This window comes from Gadus chalcogrammus, chromosome 14 (assembly GCF_026213295.1).
Source record: "Gadus chalcogrammus isolate NIFS_2021 chromosome 14, NIFS_Gcha_1.0, whole genome shotgun sequence".
Taxonomy (NCBI): Eukaryota; Metazoa; Chordata; class Actinopteri; order Gadiformes; family Gadidae; genus Gadus; species Gadus chalcogrammus.
In genome coordinates, this window is record NC_079425.1 from 17,287,350 (window position 1) to 17,312,282 (window position 24,933).

A 24,933-nucleotide genomic window follows, 5' to 3' on the forward strand; every position below is an offset into this window, starting at 1 on the left:
TTAAAAGTCTCTCTTTAATGTAGACCTACACACTTCTGCACATTAGTAAAACCAAACATTTAGAATAACCAAGCTAAAAAAAAACAAGGAAAACAAGGAAAAGGAATCAAAGCTCTCTTTCATTCAGGGTCCTTAAAAGCTCATTTGAGGGTTTTCTTTCTGCTGCTCCTCATCACTTTGTGCTCCTCTGTAAACTACGGGCTCTCTTGCTCCCTTTAAACTCAGGACATTAACTGTTCACCTAATACTGGACCCCCCCCCCAGCCCCCCGCCCCCCCTTCCCAACCCCTCGCCCCCCCGTCCAAACCCCCTCGCCCCCGCGTCTCCCCCGTCCCAACCCCCCGCCCCCCCCGTCCAAACCCCCCATCCCCCCGTCCCAACCCCCCGCCCCCCCGTCCAAACCCCCCATCCCCCCGTCCCAACCCCCCGAACCCCCCCGTCCAACCCTCAAACTGTGTTGACAACTGTAAAAGTCTAAATTCTTGGGTGGCAATGCAAATGTCCAGGGGAAAGATGATATGCTGTGTTCACAGTGTTAATTATGCAATAAAACCTATTTACTGAGGAATACAGAGAGAGAGAGAGAGAGAGAGAGAGAGAGAGAGAGAGAGAGAGAGAGAGAGAATGAGAGAGAGAGAACGAGGGAGAGGGAGAGAGAGAGAGAGAACGAGGGAGAGAGAGAGAGAGAGAGAGAGAGAGAGAGAGAGAGAGAGAGAGAGAGAGAGAGAGATTAGCATTGGGGTAGCATAATGTTGATCTTTGTTCTTCTGATTTACTCATCAGTATAGATGTATATGTACATATAAAGATGGATAGGATCCGTAAATGTGTGAACATAATATTTGTAAAAAGATCTACACTGAAAATAATTGTACAAGAGTTTATAGAGCATAAACAGTACGTTTAATTCAAAAGAACCGCATTACCTAGTATTGTGGGTTACGAACTCGGAGCTTAAGAATCTCCAAACGTTAGCTTGCATGACAAATGAAGAATGTATTGTAAGGAACCTACAATATGAGATTAAGGTCTGAATAGAGGCAGTGGGCCAACGCAGTCAAAGGAGTTGGACTTGTTACTGTCAGTGTTTCCAGGATACACTATAGGGGCGGGTTAGAGTTCTCCCTGTTCTGCTGACCAAAATGTTCTAGATTTTTTCTCTCAGGAAAGGGCAATACGTTGAATGGTTGGAGATAAAGGATAAAGGGGGCGGCGGGGGAGGATAAACTAAGGGGGTAGAGTTGCGTGTGGAAAGTTAAGATCTAATACCTTTTCAATACTTCACCATGACTTGTAATCTGATCCTGCGTCCAGGAGCTGTGATCCGCTTACCTCACCGTTTACAGAGTTCCCTTCAACACCCAAGGGCGACTGCTAACAATTACCAAACTCACCCTGTGGATTAAGGGTTAGTGTGCGAATAAATAGATGTCTGTTCAGGGACAGACCCCCCCTCCTCTCCACCCTCTCCCCTTTCCTCCTGCAAAAGCCGGCCAACAGGTCAAGTCCACAGGGAGCAGATGGAAAGGCAACAAATAGCTTGCAGGCTCTGTGGAGGTTCTGGGCCCTCCACATGTTGAGATACACATCCATCACTGCTCGAAACACCGTCATTGTGGAGACAGGAGGGAGACCTTCTCAGGCCTGGCCTCCCGTCGCCTTCTGCTTCTGTTTCTTCTGGGCCATGAGAGAGGGGAGCTGCATGTCCAGTGGTTGAGCTCCAACTCGTTAGACAGCTGCACATGGGCCTGAACAGTGATTTAAAAAGTATACCGTTTTGAACGTGTAACGGAGAGCGTGGGGCTTACCGCCGCGTTATTATAGCCTTTTCATTTTTCGATCAACCCAAATTGGTCTGACTTTATTGCAGTGGCCCAAGACTTACCGAGACCGTGGTCCAAAGCCATGCAAGTCAGAAAGTCATGTGGGTTCATGTGACAGATAGCTTGGCTTTGACCACCTTCCTGCATTCTCCTTCATTGTTGCGTTCACATTACAATTTAATTCCCATTGATTGATTGTCATTAAGTGTCAACATGGCTTTTTCGTGCCAAAAAAAATGGGCTAGATGACAGTTGATAAGTAAGAGTGAGACCAAAATCAATGTGCATCCCTAATCCCACACATAAACGACTAGTATTAACCCCTGAATTTGTAACAATATAAATTACCCAACCAGCCTCAAACTCATTATAGTGCTGAACCATGACACGTGCCATCTGCATAGGCGGCTTATGTCTGGCTATCCTGCCGCGGATATCTCCTGAAAAAATACCAATCCAATTAAGATGATTGCCAGGAGTGCTGCATGCGCTCTCAAGGTTTGTCTTATATTAATACATGTGTGATGTGTGTGTGTGTGTGTGTGTGTGTGTGTGTGTGTGTGTGTGTGTGTGTGTGTGTGTGTGTGTGTGTGTGTGTGTGTGTGTGTGTGTGTGTGTGTGTGTGTGTGTGTGTGAGTAAGTGAGTGCAAGTGTCCTGTTGTGAGGACGTTAAGGGACAATCCCACCACGTATCCATCCTGTGGTTCTGTAGAAATCATCAACTTGGAATAAATATGAGAAGTAACATCCAGTGGCTTTTTGCAGAGCTCAGTAGGAAACATTTTCTAAACATGATGTAACCAGATATGCTAGGTTCTTCCAATTGCTGCATATAAAAGCCCACAAAGGGATTTGGTGCTTAAGTAAACATGCATGTTGGTCTGGGTTTAAAAATAGATACATAGTATTCTTTCAAACATATTTTTCTTTAACTTCAAGGTGCTGTAGGTAAGATTTGAGAGTTGTAAAGAGAGAGAGATAGCAGGAGAGAGTTCAACCCAAATCATTAAACCCCCCTACGTTTGTCCACCCTTGAGAAGTGCTGCATTCATGAACCTGTGTTTCATAGGCAAGTTCATTCCCTAAACCAATCAGGAAAGAGATCCCCTCATTGGTCAGAAATGAGCGGGGACTGGTCCAAAATCTGCATTGTCTCAAGCAGGCTTAGTGAACTAGAAACAGAATCTCAAAGCACATTTCACTCTCAAATAACAGATGAATGGTTATGCCAAATATGCTCCAATAATAGCTCTCAAATCTCAAATACAGCACAATCTTCATTCAGTAATCTATGTTCAAGATACGCAGTTAAATATCAGTTGGAAATCTTTTTAAGTGAACCAATCAAAAGCTATCAATGACTATTGTATGAACTTTGCAATCATGGAAATAGGGTCCCATTATGTACTTTATGCTCCGATGTTGGAATGATTTGTGTGTGAATGACTTCATCCCTTGAGAACCAGAGTTGAGATTGGCAACCAAGAGTAATGGCATTCGATCAACAAGCCAAGGCATAGGGTTTGGAAAAGGTGGATGACTGGACATGAGAAATGGTGTGTTGCAAGGAGCAGTGGTTCGCTCTGTCTTCTTTTATTAATGTACTAAACGTTTAATAGGTTATATGACTGGGTAAATTGTGCTCCACCAATACATTAGTTCACATTCATTCTCATTACTTTGAACGTTGTAGTTTGTCCATCTCAGAGAACCCAGCAGAATCCTCAACCCAAAACTCAAATAGTTCCCTAAATTAAAAAAATCGATGTAATTCTTCCCAATAGGATATCTAATACAGCATGTGCTTCAAAACAAGACACTGAATTCAGCAGTCAGTGTTTAAATGGTTTTAGGCGCATAGTGTAGATGTTTCCCAAGGATGTCATGAAGAATAAACACTTTATCATGGTCTTAAATTCAATTTGACATCTATCGCTTAGAGTCTCCCATTCCCCAGGGTGAGACAAAAAGGGGAAATACACAATAGTTGACATCACATAAACAGTATTATGGAGATCACAGAACAGCTTCTGGGAAGCTGAAACACAAACATGCATAAGCCTTTTTAGAACTGACACGTGAACAGTCCTGGATTCTATTGTTCTTCCCAGCAGTAGCAGCTAGTTAAATGTGAATGGATCCATCCATTAACAGTTTCAACTAACATTGTTAATTTGTATTCTTTAATGTAACAGCCCACTCATGAAAGGCTATTGAATTGTCAACCGCCTTGAGTGCTTGGATCTGGATTCTTTATCAACACCTTCACCATTATATTTTCCGTTATAAATTTTCCTTTCTAAACCTTCTTAGACAAAAAAGTAGCCCTCCACCCTTCCAATCCATTCCATTCCACATTACATTTATTTACCTTTATCAAAGCGCCTTACAATAAGTGCAATCATTCAAGATACAACCAAGATACGGCACGAATAATCATGCAAGTACATACAATTCATAAAACAAGCAAAGTGTTTCAAGCACTACAGTGCCAAGTTGAAGTACCACAACCTGTACTATAATCCACACAAATCTTCATCATTCTAAAAAATAGACAAACAGCATAGACAACATGGAGACAACATAACCTGCAACTTTACAACATTACCTGCTATATTGTTTATTGCATAAAACCTGAATGAATTACCAATGAAACACACAAACATTGCCTGACCAACTTCCTTTGTATTTGATTGTGCCTGCCTCTCTTATGTTTTGTTACGTAGGCCTGCTCAGGGACCATGAACCCATCTTCCTCCTTGTGCCTTGCTTTGCATTTCTGAGAGGTGGCTACAGTTCCCATCTGCCAAGGGTGGAATCCAAGGAATATAAGAATTACTAAATGAGGGGGATATTATCTTCAGAGGAATTGTGGACCCAGGCTAATATCAACAGGTTCCAGGGTCAACTTTTGGTGAGAAAAATTTGTAAAATCTCAAGATGAAGAGTCTAGTCATGTACATTATGTTTGTATAGCCCTTAATCACAGTGACACTCTCAAATCTCCAGGGCTCATCAAAGAGCATCTTTACAATTGGTGAAACCCTCAGTCATGAGTCAATATTTCTCTTACGAACAGTAATCGACGGTGAAATGCGACTAACAGGCAGATATTCGGAGGAGAAGGAGTTTGTGTGCGTGTGCATGTGTGTGTGAGTCACTAACTTTTCCAGATCTCTGGATGAGGACTTTGTAGTTTGAGTTGTGCCAGTAGCAATAGTGGGATATAGACTAATGTGGAAACTGAAGCCACACACCACAAGAGGAATGACAATGGAACATCCCAACGCTCTTTCACAACCAGGCCGAGAGGCAAAGCCTTTTCTCTCAACGCACACTGCAGTCATGCTAGGAGCCACAGAGTGACCTGTGTTTCAGCAGGGCTGGTCAGCCTGCTCCTCAACATTCAAAACAAGAGACCGGAGAACATGGCACCTTGGTGGTTGTCCGGCTGCCAGACGCTAGCAGTTTCCCGATCACTCAACTGCAATGTAAACTTCCCCAGAATGTCAGCACATGTTAGTATATGCTGCCGATAATGGCCTCACAGGGACGTAACCATCAGCTAACTTAGCTCTTCTGATGTCTTAGGTTTTGTTGCTTTGATTTTCAGTAGCTGGAGCACTCATCCAGTGTCTGCAACTGAATATACTAATATTACTGCTACCTTTACTACTACAATTACTATTTACTTTTTTACAGACTAGGAGTTAAACTGAACCTTTTTCACACCTTAGTCACCACACTTGTATCCTGTGGTACTACAACCCTATATGGCATTATTATCTAAGGGATAATGTATAGAACGCCGGTCATTATTGGTATTTTTCGATAATGACCGGCGACGTTCTATACATTATCCCGCTTATTACACGGCTTCTTGCCAAAACGAAAAAATAACTTCACATGGTGTGTCTTTTTACAATTGATTTGTTACCAGCATTCGTAGTGTTGATCAGCAGAGAAATAGTCCGCCAAAGACGTTGACGTCGCTTAGCAACAGAAGACGCTGGGGTTGATAAGTTACCGGACTACTTGCGGACTGATACCAAAGACGTCATCAGAGCCAAAAAGTCCTTTGTTTTCCTTGACAGCGGTCAATTATACTTAGCCTGAGTGAATTATCAAAAATAATTCACTGCCTGAAGTTGTGAAGGGCCAATGCAAGTGAACGGAGCGTTCCACGGCATTGAGAAGACCCGTGTAATAAATAGTAATAATACCCTACTATGGTATAGTGGGGTTGAGGCACTGAGGTTCTCATTTAAGGCCTTCGGTGGATCACATGGTGCTGCGGTCTAAAACAAACCTTCACCTCCGTCACGTCGTCAGTGTGGCGGAACACGTACTCCTGTTTCAGTGCGTTTGCATTTACGCTCGTTTGCAGACAGATGGAAAAACTGTGCTGGAGGAAAATGTCATTTTTTTCTCGTCCCTTCTTCCTCTTGGTTCGCAATGGAAAAACAAACACTCTTTATAATTAAGTATTCAAAGTAGGTTTTCAAAAAGCTTCTGCTGCAGGTTGCTGACTAAGATGCCAATTGCCCCTTTTAAATATATCCATTAACATTGTGAACTATGCTCTTAAGTGACAAGTCGTCTGCGGATGAAGCAACACACATCGCAGAGCTGGAGGGCGGCTTCTAGCGTGAAGCTCTTTCTGTTCTCCCAAACTGAAGTGTTTTTCTGTTCTCCCAAACTGTAGCCGCTACTGTTAGCACTGAGGTCGGAAACCTGATTATTTTTGTTCCAGATTTGGCAGCAAATTTGCAATGGAAAAGACAGATTATTTTCCCCTTGAGTTTCTTCTCATGTGCACGATGTCATTGGGCAAGGCACCGCTTTCTGAGGTCAACTATTTAATGATAGCTCCTCCAGGAGTGTCTCTTTAGATGAATAAAAAACAATACAGGCTCATGTACGCCCAATTTGAAACAGAATATCATGAAAACGTGAGGTGATATTCCTCACATATCACCACAAATTGTCACCTAATTATTTTAAGAAGATGGTAATGTTTGATTAATCGGGGCTCCATTTGACAACTCTGAACAAAATATTTGTGATTAATATTCAACAATTCATAATTGATATATAAAATGCATATTGTAACTAGATTGGGTGCCCAAGCCCTCCCGCCGGCGATTTGATTTCGCCCTGCTGCAGAAGGGTCTGGAGAAGAGCAATACATTTCTTTCTGCTTCCGATACGTTTTTGCGGGAGCAAATCACCAAACTGGCTTCTCCCCCTGGCGTGGTTTTGGCTGGTTTAACACAATGACGACAGGGAAGCGACGGCAAGCAGCCAATTGCGTACAGAGTCAGTTGAACTAGGCCCGTTCCATGCCGTTGATCAAGCTTCTTGCGCTGAAGAAAATGGCCACAGCCTCCCCAGACCAACGTGTAATCTACGATTGAGCTTGGTCTGGCAATAACCAGGCTGTATTGTAACATAAAGTCAAGAATAGTATAGTATAATCATTTATTGGTAAAATTCACCACATTTTATGAGAGAACAAAATGAATAATTAATTTAATTATAAAATGCAATTACACAATAACTATAGCATGAGATAATTTTTGTTCTTCATTAGGTTGTATAAAGTATGTGGGCCACAACCTGAATATCAATCATCTGGTCTGGGTTCCTCTTTGTAGACAGGCCTACATATAGCCTATACTGAGAAAGATCTCACAGACATGATAAATCCTGCAATAGACACGCTGCATAATAAACATTATGGTCACCGCGGCGATGATTTGTCTTCCTGAAATCCTGAACGAGATTAGGCACTTTCAGGCCGATCCAAAAACAATCAAAACGGAAACAGCATGGTGCCGCAGGGCTAGACAGACAGTCGGTGTCCAGGAATGAGATGTTTGGATGGAAATATCTACTAAAGACTGTAAGAAATGTTTTTGCACTGGGCCTCCTACTGTTGTCTGATTTACAGGAGAAGTAGAGCCTTGATCCTGTTCACCTAGTCTCTGAGCAGTGCTCACCCAGCAGCCTTCATCCTGTAAAATAGCTTTAATGTGACCACTTATGTTCAGTGACACACTGTCTGCACAACCGCACAACCCCAGGGACACGATGTAGGATCGCAGGGGGTTAAGTTGTCAGAAATCGATGGTCGTTATGTATTTCGGATGCATTCATGTTTAGTCAAGTGAGTTTGCACCCGTATATATGATATATGTGATTAGTTATTTTGGCAAAACAGCCAATTATGAAAAACATTATTTGGAAGGTTTTTTAGGGCATTAACTTCCATCTGCCGGAATAGTGGAGGAATAGTGGAGAACATCTGTAGAGCATCCCTTAATGCACTGAGAAAGGGAAAGGATTTTTTCACAATGATAGCCATGCATCTTTGCAAATATGCATACATGGTGCCTTTTGGGGGATGCAGGTTTTGGCACCAATACATCTCTCACGCTTGTCTTTACATTTGAAAGCAGAAGCGAGGTTTCACTTTTTGGATTTGGCGTATTTGAAATATTGATTCAAGTATACAGATTTTCTTAATATCCTCATAGCCCACCACATCAAATCTGTCCCCGGCGAAAACTCTTGATTTATCTTGGCTCTTGTGATAGATATTTGCCATTGGTTTAAGTTGGCTGGCACCAAACAGATAGAGCTGACTCCTTTCTAATTGCAACAACAATCAAAATCAATCAGAAAAGCTCCTCTTAGCACTGGCACTTATTTCCTGTTACCATGTTGGACTCTTTTCCTCCTCGTGGGGTCAGCAGTAGGCTGACCCCACGAGGACGATTTAAACAGCATTCCAGGGCTGTATGTGATAAGCCCAGTCCAGTTATTATGAACCCTCTGGATTCAACAGGAGCTTTGGAAGCACAGGAAAGGAGCAACACTAATTTAAGTAAGAACAGCAGACTTATCTTGGATCCCCAAGATAAGTCTGCTGTTCTTACTTAGAGCCCGAAGACAGCACTCTCTTTGAGGTGTAAAGACTGTTGGACCACACAAACATTCTCACCCCAAACACCACCCACAACAGCACTACACTACACTACCACTACTCCCAGTTTAAGGTTTTTCCCTTTCCTTATCTGTTTTTGTTGTTTCAAGCAAGAGACAGGGGGTGTAAATTGCAGAAACCAAATCACCAGAAGTTTTACATTACTCCTTAATCCAGGCTATAATCGAAAACGTTAGTTGAATTAACCTTCTATAACCAGACTGGTATTCTCACACATACCCTTTCAATTGGGCCCCAAATGAATACCACATGAAGACTATACGTACTGCTACTGTTACTAAGACTACTTCTAATACTATTACATATTAAAAAAATAATAAAAATAAAATAAAACATCAGCCAATCTGACTCATGTTTACTCAACAAAACCAAAGAAACAGCAAAAAGCCCATGTTTATAATGTCAAACCATGATTTATCTTTGTTTATTGGCTGAATTACTCACACTATCTGAGAGTCTCACGAATCTCAGATAGATAGTAAAAGGTTTTTAGTTTAACTGCTGTTTCCAGTGGTGAACTTCTTATGAAACACAAGCAGACAGGAGTATATTATTGTAACTTGAAATGGCCTTTAAGGGACTTTTAAATTAGCAGCCATTATCAATTTTTTTCAGAAATATCTCTATTCGACCAAAGGCAAACTGCTTTTCCAATGTTTTCCTCTACTTAGGTCTACTGCTTTGAACGACTACTCCTAAATGCTTCCACATGTCAAGCTTTCATGCTGCTGCTGTCATTGACAGTGCATGTGTGCGTGTGTGTGTGTGTGTGTGTTTGTGTCTGTGTTTGTGCTTTGTGTGTGTTAGTAGTCTGCACATCTGCATATCATGTGTTTTTGACTATGTTTTTTTATAGTAGACATCATGACACAGAGACGGCTGCTGAGAATGACATGTTGAAATACATCTAAAGAGAGAATAATTTAAATCAATTTCTGTCTCTCTCTCTCTCACATGAGTCAAGGTCCATTTGGACAAGAGGTGGGCTCAGTGGGGGTGTGGTGACAAGAGATGTTATTTTCGGTCTTCTCCTTCTTCCCAATGGAAGAATCCATAAATCTGCCCCTTTAACCCACAGGTGAAATAATAGAACAAATACGAGTTTCTCGGAAGGGAAAGAGTTTTGGGAGGGTAGGGGGCTTATACACTCACTTCGAAAAATGCTAAGAATGAGCAGAAAAAACGTAGTGACTCATATAGCGGAGTGACTTTGTGCTACGTGATACATATACAGTGTCTACTTTCTGAATGGGCCTCGTATTTATTGATTTAACCAATTATTCTATGGCACACATACACACACACACGATCAGAAACTCTGGTTTGCTTGATCACATTTATAGCTGGATTTATATGGAGCCCCCATGGGAACCAATTAGGGGGAGTTTCTAGCAGTGGTTACCTGAATAGCCCATCTTTTAAGCGATTCAAAAACCAACCAGTGCATGTTAGACCAAGGTCTTCCCTCGATAGGACATTCACAAACTTAATGCTGGGTGGTGAGGGGACAGTAGGGAGGTGGTGAGAGATTGGAGTGGTGGTAATTGGGACAATTAGGGCATTTAGCAGACGCTTCTATCCAAAGCGACTGACATCGGTTAATACACACACTGACACACCGACGGCAGAGTCAACCATGCAAGGCGACAGCCAGCTCGTCAGGAGCAGTTAGGGTTAAGGGTCTTGCTCAGGGACACATCAACACTCGATCGACCATAGGGGTGGTGGTCGGGCACTGGGACGGTGGTGTTGGGACAGTAGAGTGTTGGACTGTAATGGAAATAGGTGAGAAGGGGGGTAGTGAGGGGACAGTAGGGTGGTGGTGAGGTTTCAGAATCGTGGTGATACAGTAAGGTGGTGGCGAGAGAGTAGGGTATTGGTTAGTCATTCGGGTGGGGTTGTAGCAGGGTGGTGCTGGAAACAGTGGGCTGGTGTTGAGACAGTAAGGTGGTGGTGAGTGGACAAACCATTTTGATTTGTGAAGGTACAGAAGTCAGCCCGTGTAGTCTACACCAAACCCCCCTCTCTGATTCATTCGCCTGGAAGATAGAGGAAGTGGTTTGCATGCAGACTGCGGCTGGCTGGAACACTTGGGAAGAGGAAATCTGAGCCTGACATCTTTAAAAGTTCCACTAGAGTAACAATTTTTGCGTGCAGGATTAGGGGAGGAGGGGGGGGGGGGGGGGGATCTTCTGGAAGCTAAAGTGGTTGATGGGGGATCTGGACTGGCTGGGATAGACGGCGAGGACAGGGATGGGAGGAGAGATCTCAGTAGAATGATATAGTGTGTGTGTGTGTGTGTGTGTGTGTGTGTGTGTGTGTGTGTGTGTGTGTGTGTGTGTGTGTGTGTGTGTGTGTGTGTGTGTGTGTGTGCGTGTGTGTGTCTGCGTGTTGGTGAGTAATCGGTTTTAGACACGGGAAGCTAGTGCCTCCTGTTGATGGATGGATACACCAAAAATAAATATTTTTATCTTTAATATTTGTAATAATAAATAAATGACCCCTACAATAAAATTGTAATCAGGATTTTAGGGTTATTAGAATATATAGGGTTGAGTTCAAGGGTTGTGGTAATTTATATGGAAAATTTGTAATAATCTTGAAGACAATGTGCAATAGTGAAGGATTTATCCCAGTATCTAAAATATTGTAATTTATGCCGTTAGACTATGTATAAACACTATTCACATTGGTGTCATCAGGAGAAATAGTGTAGCTAAAAAATAGTAGTAGTATGCAACTTTCAACTGCCAAGATTAATCGTCCACTATCAATGTGCGATATCTTCAGTAGTTCAGTCTACGACACGTTCATTGTATACAGACCCATAATGAGTGTAATGAGCGACACCTGTGTTTGTCCTACAACGATGCCTCCAATCTTACAATTTTACGTAACTATGTACTTTAGCCACTAGAGGGAACCAAAATACAACACATCTACTGTGTAAATCAAAACTGGCAGCGTCCGCCATCACAAGGATATCGGATTGTGATTTGACATATTGATTAATCAGTCAGAATCACCATTTCAAACTCAATTTCAAATAATGTTTAGCGTTGTAACACAGAATTGTACATTGCAATGTGGTTGACACAAATCTTGTGCAACAAATAATGGGTTTTCCAAAATGAGTAGACCTGATAATACGGAGTGTTGGGTCACAAATGGGGATACCTTCTGAGGGACGTTTTATACATTTTCACAGTAAGTAATGTTACGTTCTTCAAGTCTCACTCGTTTTAACCAAACACATTTAAACTTTCAGTAGGTATATTCTAAAGAGCAATGATCACTGTTATAAGACCTTTCCCATTGGCCCTACATAAATCATGTAGGGCAGGCTATGTGTAGTGTCCAGTGAAATTAAACAATAAAACAACAGTACAATTAATAAAAACATTGAAATCATTTCAGATTGTGCAGGCTACAATAGGATCTATGAACCTTTTAATGGCAACTGTTTTGAATTCAAAGCATATTCTGCCTGCAGGAAACAGTATTATTGCAAACAGGAAACACTGTAAGTATAAACACGGAGGACAGCCCTGAGATTTCCTATAGGAAGAGACATGGGAAAGGAGGGAAAAGACCACACAGTGGGGGAGCGGTTTAACCACAATGAACTAACAGCGGCTCTGCTCATATTCAAACAACAATACACAATGTAATTCTGTATCCGTCTCTTGCCCTTTGCTCTATTTCCCTTCACATACAACGCACACACACACACACACACACACACACACACACACACACACACACACACACACACACACACACACACACACACACACACACACACACACACACACACACAAACACACACACACATTTACAAAAGATTAGGCGACTGATAAAGGCATCAATATACAATAATAAATAGTACAAAATAAATACCAATTACTTCTATTCCACAGTGCTCAAAATAGTTACAGGGTTGAAACCAACAGGAAAATGAGATCTGAAACATTTTTGAACTGAAGAGCTTTGGCATTTAGTATAAGGGCCTTCATGTCTACATTCTGTATAAATTAACCATTACTACTAGCTTGCACTTTTGACTCGCCACAAGGAGGAGTGGAGGAGGAGTTGTCAGAGTGAGATGAAGAGAATAGTCCTGCTGAGCTCTGTCTGACAGAGAGAGGAGGATAATATAGGTGAATAACTAGCCACGATCAAAGAGACAGAAAGGAAGGAGGCAGAGAAGTGGTGTAGGGTACAGATTTCTTGGCTGATTGAACAAACCCACACAATGACTCCCCACTAGACCCCCACATGGATGAATGTTTTACCGAGCCAATCAGAAGGAGCATGGGCACATCTTGTGATGAACTTAGGAGAACCCAACTATATTCAGGAGCAGACTGGAGCAAGATCCTCTGAGGTCAGTTCCCTCCTGGGAGCATGAGAGCATTTCTGAAAATAAATCAGTACAACTCAGAAACTCTCATCAGGGTCAATTCTCAGAGGTCATCAAATGCAGATGGCTGATACTTGAAGCTTGCAATTACTTAACTCCCCATGTACGTATCCACAAGAGTAAAGGGGATGAAGGAAGGTGTTTGAAAAAATGGAGGAAATAGGCCCCTCCTACTCTGTCTATTACAACGGTCTGTATGGAGAGGGCCTGGTCCAGATGTGAGATCAGAAGGTACTCTGTCGGATTAAACCTCCTGTCTCCCTTGCAACTAAACCCATGTAACTGAAATGGATATCACTCCCTCCAAAGCATGCTCAGATGTATATAACCGCCATAACGCTTGTCAAGAATGCACATTTGAAGCCCTCCATTCCTGGCAACCCGCAGTTAGAGACAGAGACAGCTAATAGAAATGGAATCTCACCATGTTTTTTACCATCATCTTACCAGATCATGATACAAAGACATATTTATGACAAATTGTATTTATTTTTTGGTTTGTTTATGTTTGTGTGGTCTGTGTATGACTGTAGTGCGTCCTGCGGTTCAATGTGAACTTGGTATTGGTTCCATGACCAGAGGATGACATTGAGCCCCTGCCCGGGTTGGCAGACTGCGACGCAGCAGCCAATCCCCCTCCCTCCTCCTCCCCCTCTGCGGTCCTTCTCCTCTCCTCGTCCCGCACCACAACTACCCTACCCTCCCCGCCATGTCTCTCTCATGCCTCATCCATAATCTCCATTAGCCTGTCACTAATCAGATCAGGAATATATGGCGTCTCTGTTGTTTCCAGAGAACCGTGCTAAACAGAATCTGTCCGCACTGTCCGCATCATCTGTGTGAGTGTGTAAGTATACATTTGAGTGTGTGTGTGTGTGTGTGTGTGTGTGTGTGTGTGTGTGTGTGTGTGTGTGTGTGTGTGTGTGTCTGAGAGAGAGAGGGAGAGGAAGAAAGGGACAGAGGGAGAGGAAGGGTGTGAGAGGGAGGGGTGTATCCGAGTGCAGAGCTTCTCCCGCGTCATAGCAACCAAACCGCTCGCCGGCTACCAGCCCCTCGCCGCGCCGCAGAGCAGCAATCAGCTCCTTGCTACTTGGAGAGCTCCAGACGCTAACCCGTCCCTCCCCTCTCCTCTCTCACTCTCCCCTTCTCTCGGTCTCTCGGTCTCCTCTTACTGCTCTCTCCTCACTCCTGCGGCGTTGTCTCTGGGCTTGACGGGGGAGATAGCAAGCAGCTCCTGGCTCAGTGATTCTGCATGACTGTCACAAAGGTAAGACACTGGACTGGAGTGCTGTAGGCTGGGAGGGGGGGGGGGGGGGTGGGCATTGGTGTGTTGATAAGAGCTGTGAAGGTGACTGGTGGATGGGTTGGCTTCTCGTGTGTGCAACAAACCTATGGTTTGTACTGGTCTGTCAAAGGAGTTGAAAGACAAGTTAGGCAGACTGCTGTTTCATGTCCGATGTGTGTTTGTTTGTGTGTGTGTTTGTGTGAGGGTCTGTGCATGTGGGTGTATGCCCATGTGTTTGTACACATGTGTACTTGGACTGGTATGTGTGGGGGGTTAGTCCTACACATGGCTGGTGTTTTGGATACAGTTATTATTTTTGGTTTGATAGATACAGATAGAGGTAGGTCGATTTAGGAGCAGATACATACACGTTTCCCACTCCTCCTGATAGCATAAAGACTTTTCCAAACAACTTGATTGCACTCTCTGCATGATAGAACATTTCCATTCCATGCCCTGCATATATGTCTTGTTTGGACTTTAAATTTTTCCTCTATGCTAAAAGCAACGAGTAAATATGCAACCGACAGATTCTGTGTTCCGGTTTGTCCTCTTAAAGATTGGATGAAGATGTTGTACTTAATTGTCCCTTTTGATATATCAACTGGTATTGGCCATAAGTACACAATACAAAAAAAGTTTACGAGTAGTTCTTGGTGCGTGTGCGTATAGCCTGAGTGTGTGTGTGAGGTGTCTTTTTAATTGGGTTCCAGACAGGAATATCATACCCAAAATGTAATCTCCTTCCAATCCATCATTTATATTGCCTTTGTAAGGTCATACTATCTCAGTTTGGATCCAGTAAGGATTATATTGCTATTACAGGTGTTCTAAAGCCTTTCATGACATGGTTTGCCAGTCATGGCAAATGTACAGGAAAACTACAGCTCTCTGTGTATTGGTTCTCTCTGCCCGCCCTCTCCAGGGAATCCAGCCCTGCACACATGCATGTCATTCAGTGGGAAAGTACTTTACAACTTTTTTAAGCAAAGCTTTAAATATTAATATTATAGTTTTTTAATACAGGCTGCATTAGGTTGTCTTTATCCCAGATTATATATATATTACAGAGATTACGGTATATTGGGCTAATTGTGCACTTGTAGACTTGTGTGTGTGCGCATACACGTGCTTGGGTGTCTTGATAGTGTGCCTAGACTTTATAAACAGCAGTAAATTAAATCCTCTTAATGAGTAAAGAAGAGAGAGACGGTGGAGGGAGAGACTGATATAGGAAATTAGTACAACCGTGGTGGGACTTAACCTAAATAGATGACCTGTGGTGGTACCGGACAATGGCCTATTTACTCACAACACTTATGGTGAAACACCTGCTGTTGGACACACACACACACACACACACACACACACACACACACACACACACACACACACACACACACACACACACACACACACACACACACACACACACACACACACACACACACACACACACACACACACACACACACAAATCTACACTGACTCCCAACTCTTCCTCTTCTTACCCTTTGCTTCAATCTGTGTATGTGTGCTGAGCATGGTGTGTGTGTGTGTGTGTGTGTGTGTGTGTGTGTGTGTGTGTGTGTGTGTGTGTGTGTGTGTGTGTGTGTGTGTGTGTGTGTGTGTGTGTGTGTGTGTGTGTGTGTGTGTGTGTGTAGCAGGGGAGAGTTCTGTACAATGTGGAGAGTAAGCGTGGTCTTCAGGTGAGCCCAAGTTGGACTGGAGCTCTGCTGTTGGTCGCTAACCTCACCCACACAGATCCCCCCCAGAGGTGAAAATAGATGCGTCTCCAAAGAATTGGTAGAAAAGTAGATAAATCTAGTGAGGTGGTGCGATGAGAGGGGCTGTGGGAGTATAGGCGAGCGACTGAGCGAGAGCGAGAGCGCGAGAGAGAGAGAGAGAGAGAGAGAGAGAGAGAGAGAGAGAGAGAGAGAGAGAGAGAGAGAGAGAGAAATTAGTAGCTGGAGCTCTGCCTGGAGACAGAGCAGGAGTCACCTTGAGAGGAGGAGAAGGAGGAGGGCATATGGGGCTCCCATGCTGACAGGGCAAAAACCTGTGATGCTCTATGTTAGTGTGTGTGTGGTACATGCATTTGTATTTTGTTGGGAAAGTGTTGAGCTTTCCAATTGCAGGTAAAATGCACTTCTACTCGCACAGTAATGAGGAAAATATGACCAATACTACTCTGAAGATTCTACGTCATCCACCAAAAAATTAGGAATAGAAAGATACACATTTAATTGCTCTGGTTGTGTGTGGAAATAGACCGTAGTAGGATTAAAACCTTTTGGCCTTGCCATTCCAGGGACGGCCAGACAGAAGACCTTCAGGGGCTGGGAGCTTAAAGCTCTTTAGCCCACTCAGATTGCGGATGTAAAATTACCATTTATTATTTACCAGGCGCTTTTTTAAAAGGCACTTATACTGCAGGTAGGGGTTAGGGGTCATTCATTTTCGGGAAAAATCACTGTGCAGTTAATTAGCAGTGATGGAGACATAACACAACCAGGTGGGCACGCAAAATGTTACCCGTTTTACGGCGCGATGCCATGACGATCGTTGAAGTTAGGGCAAGTGTACCGTCCAAGATGCAACACTGGCAAGTTTGAGAAAGAAATAAACAGAGAGACATATTTGTCTGCTGGTAATGATGGAGCATGGAGTCAATTGCCTATTTTGAGCGGGTTTTCACCCGTTTAAAATACCCACGTATGCGTTGTAATTTAAGTGGGAAAAAGGTGTGGAAGATTGTCAAGTGTCCGTTCTCAGCTGGACATGCAGAGAAGCAGTAAAGGAAACATCCCACCTTTAAAGGAAAAGCCATCTTTCTTTAGATGAAATGTGCAGTGGGTTACAGTGATGGATTAGTATCACTGTATCAACTGGTGCAACTCTCTATTTAAATCCACAAGATGTTAATATGGAGTCAGATTACACTCTTTGGGTAATTCTCTTTCCATACCAACATTTGTTTCCGTATTGTGCGGAAACAATGTGTTTTGATTCCCGTTCAAACTGAATAACATTCAGAGAATGGCAGCAACCACTGTAGTTTTACACAGGGGCTAGACAGCTGGGCTAGAGGACAATGACAGGAACAGCTTGTTTATGAGAATAGCTCCCTAGGATTTGGTTGAAATAAGAAGCCATTGTGGCTTCATGTAGAATTTATTTTGTCTTATACCTCAAATTTTGTGCAAAAGTGTAAAATAATCTCAGTGTTTAAATTTATAGTGATTAGAATCTTCTAAGAATAATGATTTGTGTGGTAGACAGATGTAACTAGTGACATTAAAAATATGAACCATATAGTTCAAAGATGATTTATGTGTATGTGACATCATTTGTGTGGGTGTGGGTTTGTGTCTGAGTGTGAATGTTCCACTTTCAACACTCAACCGAACAGTTGAGCCAAACCTCATCTCCATTCCCACCCATCTCATGGCCCTTGGGACGACGTGTGTGGCCCAGCGCCCGGCCCTAGCACCCAGATGTCCCACTGTGGCATCCCGTTGGGCTGTCAAGTCCACGGGGCTCTAGGGAGATCCATAATGGCCGCCGTGGGACTGCTAAGGCCATGCAACACTGACCCCTCGAGGAGATGGAGGTCACCCAAGCCAGGCACTTTATGGGCGGTCAAATCCCATCGGGGAGGCGGGGGATTGATTTCCGTTTCATATTCAAAGCGAGCTCCAAAGGGTTTCACAAAGGGAAGGGACCCATTCAAATGTGCCAATAAGGAGCGTTGGCAAGGCTTTGACACGGCCACAACAAGGGGCAGGGAGCTTCTGAATTCCTCACTGGGCTGCTGGAGGGTTGGGATCCGCATAGCAACCCTTAAAGCGGTCCCGTCGTCGTCCGCGGTGGTAGAATACAGCCAGGGCAGCACGCCAAGAATCAAGCAGGGATGTGGGGGGGGATTGGTCAGAGAAGGATGCGGTCTAGGAGCACCCCTCTTTTGTTACTTAGACACAAGCAAGAAAATCCAGACTAACGGTTATGGGGATGTTAAGTTGATAAATGATCTATTACCCGAGGACACAAACAAGCAGGCACGCACGCACACACACACACACACTGACACATGCATCTCTCAGTGAAGGCTGGGCATTAACCTTGTGCACTAATTGCCATGGATTCTATGTTGTTTCAAATAAGTTGTTAAGCTGTGCTCCGTGTGTTTGCAGTTAAGGAGCTGCAAACACACCAATTATGAAGGAGGGACCTGCCCCTCTGAAGTAAGGCATACACACATGTGGTCGAGAAGAACTGACGTCTGACACTATTTTCAGGATGTATACGGTGTTGGCTCCCGCTCATTGTCGCTGAGGCTGGCAGGTGACCCGCTCTATAATGAGTTTTAATATACTAATGAATGGTTTAATGTGCAATGAAATCCTATGATTAGGATGCATTGTGTTGTAAGTTAGTTAAATGCCAAAAATAAAACATTAGCCGTCGACTGCACCAATCCTCTGCTGAGCCAGACACACACTTTTATAAACAACATCTGCTGCCTGCTCTCCGGACACTTCCACCACCGGGAAACTTAATTGAGATGGAATCACACACACCCAGACACACACACTACACGCAGGCATGTTATATCCATGACTGAATTACCTGCCTAGCAGCCTGAGCACCACTGATATCCAGACTGATGCCAAGGCAGTAACAACAGTGCAGACTTTATTTTGAAATACTTATTGTACAATTGTCGAGATCATCCGTGTTACACATGATGGAATGCATGGATTGAGAGAGCGAGAGGAAGACAAAAGCTAGAGCGAGAGAGAGAGAGAGAGAGAGAGAGAGAGAGAGAGAGAGAGAGAGAGAGAGAGAGAGAGAGAAAGAAAGACAGAATATAGAGGAAATGTCCCCATTTAACATGGGAAGACATTCAGAGTGAATGAATGTTTGTGTGTGGGTACGCGTCTTGTCCGTGTGTGTGTGTGTGTGTGTGTGTGTGTGTGTGTGTGTGTGTGTGCGTTTCTTTTTAAGTTTCCCTATGGCTCTTATTACAATAGTTCCACATTACTCCGCTCCAATTATAGAAAGCCAGGTCATAGGATGCACTTCCTGTAAGGTCTTGGGAGGGGACAGTATGAGCATTGAGATAGCGGCTTCAACATTTTTGTGTGTGTGAGTGTGAGTGTGAGTGTGTGTGTGTGTGTGTGTGTGAAACTCAAACACTCCAACTGTCAATTCATGTCCATGGCTATCTTATTGTCGTGAATGAGAAGATAGAAGAAGCAATTAAAAGTTGAATTTGGTAATGCAATTACTTCAGAATGTAAAAAAGTCTGTGTCATCTACTTCTAAACAACTGAATGTGAAAGCCAACAATCAACTGAGGGCAGTTTTATTAAGGCTGGTTTCACAACCGCTAAGCCTCCAAATTCACTAGCTAACACGACAACCCATAAGGAAAATACTTCAAAGATAACTATTTAATTTCCCAATAAGGTTTTCTCTATGGAAGCACATGTCAGGCAGAAGTTTCTAGTGTGTGCCACTGCAGTGCAAATCCCAACATGAGCTGTTTCATTAGGACTGCTGCTATCCCAGGAGCAGGTCTGGCATTCAGTCACCTACATCACATTCTCAGCAGGAAAACACAGAGAGGCAGCGGTGTGTGTCTGTGTCTGTGTCTGTGTACTTTTGACATATAAATTAGCATTTTTGTAACGCTACTGTACAGGTGTTTGAGATGTGCTCAAACAGAGACAGAATGAATGTGGTGGGAATGAGATGTGCGTGTGAGTGCGAGAGAGAGTAGAACGAGAAGGTGTCAGAGGTCAGCTAGTAAGCACACATTAACAGAGCTGGAATACTGCTGCCTACGCATCTTTCTTTCTCTTTCTTTTCATTTCACACAGATACACACATACCAACACACACATTCACAGACACACACATTCACAGACACACACATTCACAGACACACACACACACACACACACACACACACACACACACACACACACACACACACACACACACACACACACACACACACACACACACACACACACACACACACACACACACACACACATATAGTCTGCCAACTCATGTGAATCATCCCACACAAAATATTGCTTTAAGGTCATATTAGAACCACAAGTATTTCTGTTGGTGGTAGGTATTATTGTAACTTTTATACAACAAAGTTTGGTAGGATTTGGTTCAGGACTATGCTTAGATTACATTTTGGGTCATTTATTTTTGTGATTACATGGTCTTCTTCGTAAGGTTATTGTGGTAACAAACTGCACCAATGTACTAGCTGTATTATTGAATGATCTTGGAATAATGCTGAGTGAGTAAACATCCTGTTTACTCTGTATGTCCTGTTCTGCCCTTTTTGTCTGGGAAATGCTACTATTTTAAAGCAAGAAATGTCAAATAGGACACTGTGGGAGATAACATAACACTGCCTCAAGCAAATATTCTGTCTGTTCTTTCATGTTTTCCATGTTTATCTAAATCCATTTCTTAAACCCTCTGCCTCAAATCATATTTAAAATGTTTTTCTGTGGTCTATCCAATATTGGATAGGCTACTACTTATTTAGCAGTACTTATTCATGACTTCCGGCAGGGTCATGTGACCAAATGGCAGGACCAATAGGCGCTCATCATAAAGGCATAAGCCTCTTATAGGGATCATGCAGTGCAAGTGCTGCTGTAACGCTGTCCTGCAATCGTCAGCATTTCGACTGACGCGTCCCGCATAAAGCGGTCAGATAAATCCATTAGGCCTGTACTGTGGTAGGTCAGCCTGCACTATAGTCTTACACAACCTGATACATATAGTCTTTCAAATGACTGAACTAATATCTAATAAAGCACAGTATAAGAACACAACAATCCTGATTAGACTGATCTGATCCTTTAGAAAAGCACTTTGAGTTCACAAAATATTTTAATCAAGTTTGATTTAAATAAAATATCCTGGAAGTCATATAGTTGAATCTAAAAGTGCACACACAAAATAATAATATGGCAAAACCAAGTGAAATGAGATGCATATAACTACTTCCTGACTCAGCTCTGCTGTTGTAACAGCAACCTGATCCACAGTGGACATGATGACTTGCAGTCCACTTGTTTGATTGCTTTATAGAAACCCAGGCAGGTTTGCTGGATGGTGTCGGTGTTCTTCAGAGGCCGGGGAGGGGAGGAGAACAGCCAGCTGAGGGGCAGCTGGCCTTCACATTCCAGCCCTCTGGTGCTTGGCCACGGGTACCGAATTCAACTGAGACCAGAGATGTCTGGGGCGGCTTCTGGTGCCAGGCTCTTTGTTTGCAGGGTGATTCATGGGCAAGGGAGAGATATGGTTTCTTGGATGAAAAGGGGTAACGGTTGTAAAGTAGATGTAAAAGATGAGTTGCAGTTCGACTGAGACTGTTGGTGATATGGTGAGCAGATACCCGGTGGAACCCGGTTCAGTTCAGTTTTTTTCAAGTACAATAAAACAGCTGACAATGAAAGAAAGGAAATGCATTGACATTTGACCGTAAACCTTTAACCTATATCCTTTCAGAGGCATTTATTATGATTAAGTATCAGCAAGGCTGATAGGCAAAGGCTAAGCAGCAGGTGTGTTTCAAATACAGGTGTGTTGCGTTCTTACTGCAGCGTCTCAAGGATGCTTCAAGCGCCCTGCCCCACTCCCAGAGTGGATTATTATGGGGTGGAATCATGAGCCTGCAGAAATCATGGACTCACAGACTGCTACACTGACAGCAATCTCTGGCATGTCCTCATTGTTTGGCCTATCAGACAAGCTAAGAGTTAATGCTTAGAGAATACTGCACCAACCCTCTTGGGGATAGAAGATGCTGTTAACGCCTGAGCTTGCTTAATGGGTCTGAAAGAAAGAAGCCTGCAGGATTCCACACCGTCAGGGGAAAAGGGGCAGTTTGCCGTTGTGGTCTGTAGTGTTGGTTGTGGTTGTGGACCACGTCCAACGGGGGAAGGGTGGAGGAAAGGCTGCTGATGGTAGCAGGAATAAAAATCAGGTGACATAGGGGCTGCGTGTGAGGGGTATAATAAAAGGCAAATTAAAGCCAATACAGTACAACGTGTAAGGTGTACATTAAACACACCATTTAAATGTATTCATGTTGCAATTTCTGTACAATTTCCAAGATCTCTGCTCTTTATTGTTGTTTTACCAATTGCATTGTTTACCAAAACTATGCAATACACCAAGTCTTCATCAACCTATCAGAATGAGGACATAGTGGTTTTGACAGGAGTGAACAGATATCCAACAGGGAGAAGTCGCTGCCGATAGAGAATCCATTAAAAAGTTGTGGCCAGGATTAAACCTTTTGCTCCATAGAGGATAGTTAAACGAGATCACAGCTTAATTGCTGGTATTGGAACTGGGACACAGGCATACTGTACCGTCAAAGTCAAGTTGACAGACAAGCGAGAACAAATCAATGACCGGCAAAAAGGGCAATCGTTTTATAGCAAGCACAAGTTCCATAGCCCTAGCAGTATCTGAACATTGTTGTCTTCATTTAATACCTGGGTTCATAATTTGCAGTGTTGAATCAGTGTGAGTGAAATATGTTCATGAACACATGGATGAATAAAAGTGACAGTGCTACCATTCTAGCAATGTGACTTTTTACCCCTGGGTGATAGTATCTGAGTGAGGGGGAACATTGAAATAGGACGCGTTTACAGCACGTTAACCTACAGCCATGTATACAGTGCAGATGCCTCTGAAACATGGTAAAACACTCTACCACTCTGCTTTTTCACTTTTTTTGTGTCTGTGTGCTTTGTTTATGTGTGTGTGAGCCTGTGTGTCTCCAGATAATCCTTTTAAAAGTAAAAGTGTGCAGTACAATATTGTCAGGCTGCGCAACTCAGAGGGAAAATAAGTCAGTCTGAGGCGTAGGACGGAAGGTTCCAGGGAGATTTAACAACCAGAGCAGATGATTCCTGGGGCTCTGGTCTTAACCACCACTCCATGTCTGGGAATGTGAATACATACTGAAGCTACCCTGGATGCCCTTCTCTCTTCCTCCATCTCCCTCGCACCTCCCTCTTTGTCTCTTCCTCTTATTTTAATACTTTTGCTCAAGGATGAAAAGGGATATTGAAGTCCAGAAAATATGTTTGTATGTGTGTGTAAGTTTATGTGCGTTTGCATGTGTGTGTTTGAGTTTTCATGGGTGTGTGAGTGTGTGTGAATGTGCATGTGTGTGCGTGTGTACACGTGTGTGTGTGTGTGTGTGTGTGATTGTGTGTTTGTGTGTGTGTGTGTGTGTGTGTGTGTGTGTGTGTGTGTGTGTATGTGTGTGTGTTCGTGTGTGTGTGTGTGTGTGTGAGTGTATGTGTGTGTGAGTTTGTGCGTGTGCATGTCTTTGTGTGTGTGTTTGTGTGTGTGCATGTGCATGTCTGATTGTATATTTGTGTATGTGCGTTGGTGTGTCTGTGTGCGGGCCTGTGCGTGTGTGCAGGATAGAGAGGAAGAGAAAGTCAGGAACAGAGAAAGCGATAAAGAGTTCCATTCCGCTAATGGTATCGTTAGAAGATAATGTGTGACACTGAACAGCGCCTAAGATTGTAACACTGTGATGGAAGTTATAACAGCCAAACTATCTGCTTATCATGTTCTGTGGATTTGTCCCCTTCTAGTCTCATACTCTCAAGCTGTTCGCTTAAAGGTGCAGCTTGACTTTTCTACTTCTGTAGGCCTCAATGGAAAAACACCCTGGGGCTAGAACAACTGCTAGCTTGCAGTTGTGGGTGGAACCTGCCTACTACTGTAGGAAAACCCATTAAGAGTTCTTTGCAAGTGAGTTTGTTGAATAAACGGGAACATCTGGAGTTTGCCCACCGACACTTGATAGCGAGTTAAATTATGCTAGTAGACCATAAAACAATTTCCTTCTGATGGGTGTTAATATTACAACAAGCTCAGAAATCCATCTATTCATCCATCGTTTTTCAAAAATCTAGTTGACTAGTGGTTAGGGGGTCCTAGTGGGTCTAGTTGACTCTAGTGGTTAGGGGGTCCTGGTGGGTCTAGTTGACTCTAGTGGTTAGGGGGTCCTAGTGGGTCTAGTTGACTCTAGTGGTTAGGGGGTCCTGGTGGGTCTAGTTGACTAGTGGTTAGGGTGTCCTGGTGGGTCTAGTTGACTCTAGTGGTTAGGGGTCCTAGTGGGTCTAGTTGACTCTAGTGGTTAGGGGTCCTAGTGGGTCTAGTTGACTCTAGTGGTTAGGGGGTCCTAGTGGGTCTAGTTGACTCTAGTGGTTAGGGGGTCCTGGTGGGTCTAGTTGACTCTAGTGGTTAGGGGGTCCTAGTGGGTCTAGTTGACTCTAGTGGTTAGGGGGTCCTAGTGGGTCTAGTTGACTCT

General features: G+C 43.3%; 2 protein-coding genes across 5 annotated transcripts in view; one reads left to right on the forward strand and one right to left on the reverse strand.

The window, feature by feature from the left end:
* itga11a (integrin, alpha 11a) overlaps positions 1-24,933 on the reverse strand; it is an 86,146-nt gene that overhangs the window by 49,866 nt on the left and 11,347 nt on the right. The gene's annotated exons all lie outside the window — the stretch shown is intronic.
* Positions 14,389-24,933, forward strand: part of coro2ba (coronin, actin binding protein, 2Ba) — a 36,180-nt gene continuing 25,635 nt past the window's right edge. Inside the window, exon 1 of the mRNA XM_056608686.1 lies at positions 14,389-14,522. Within this exon, the coding sequence (XP_056464661.1) occupies positions 14,508-14,522 (15 nt within the window). The 5' untranslated portion in view covers positions 14,389-14,507. The remainder of the gene's footprint in view (positions 14,523-24,933) is intronic.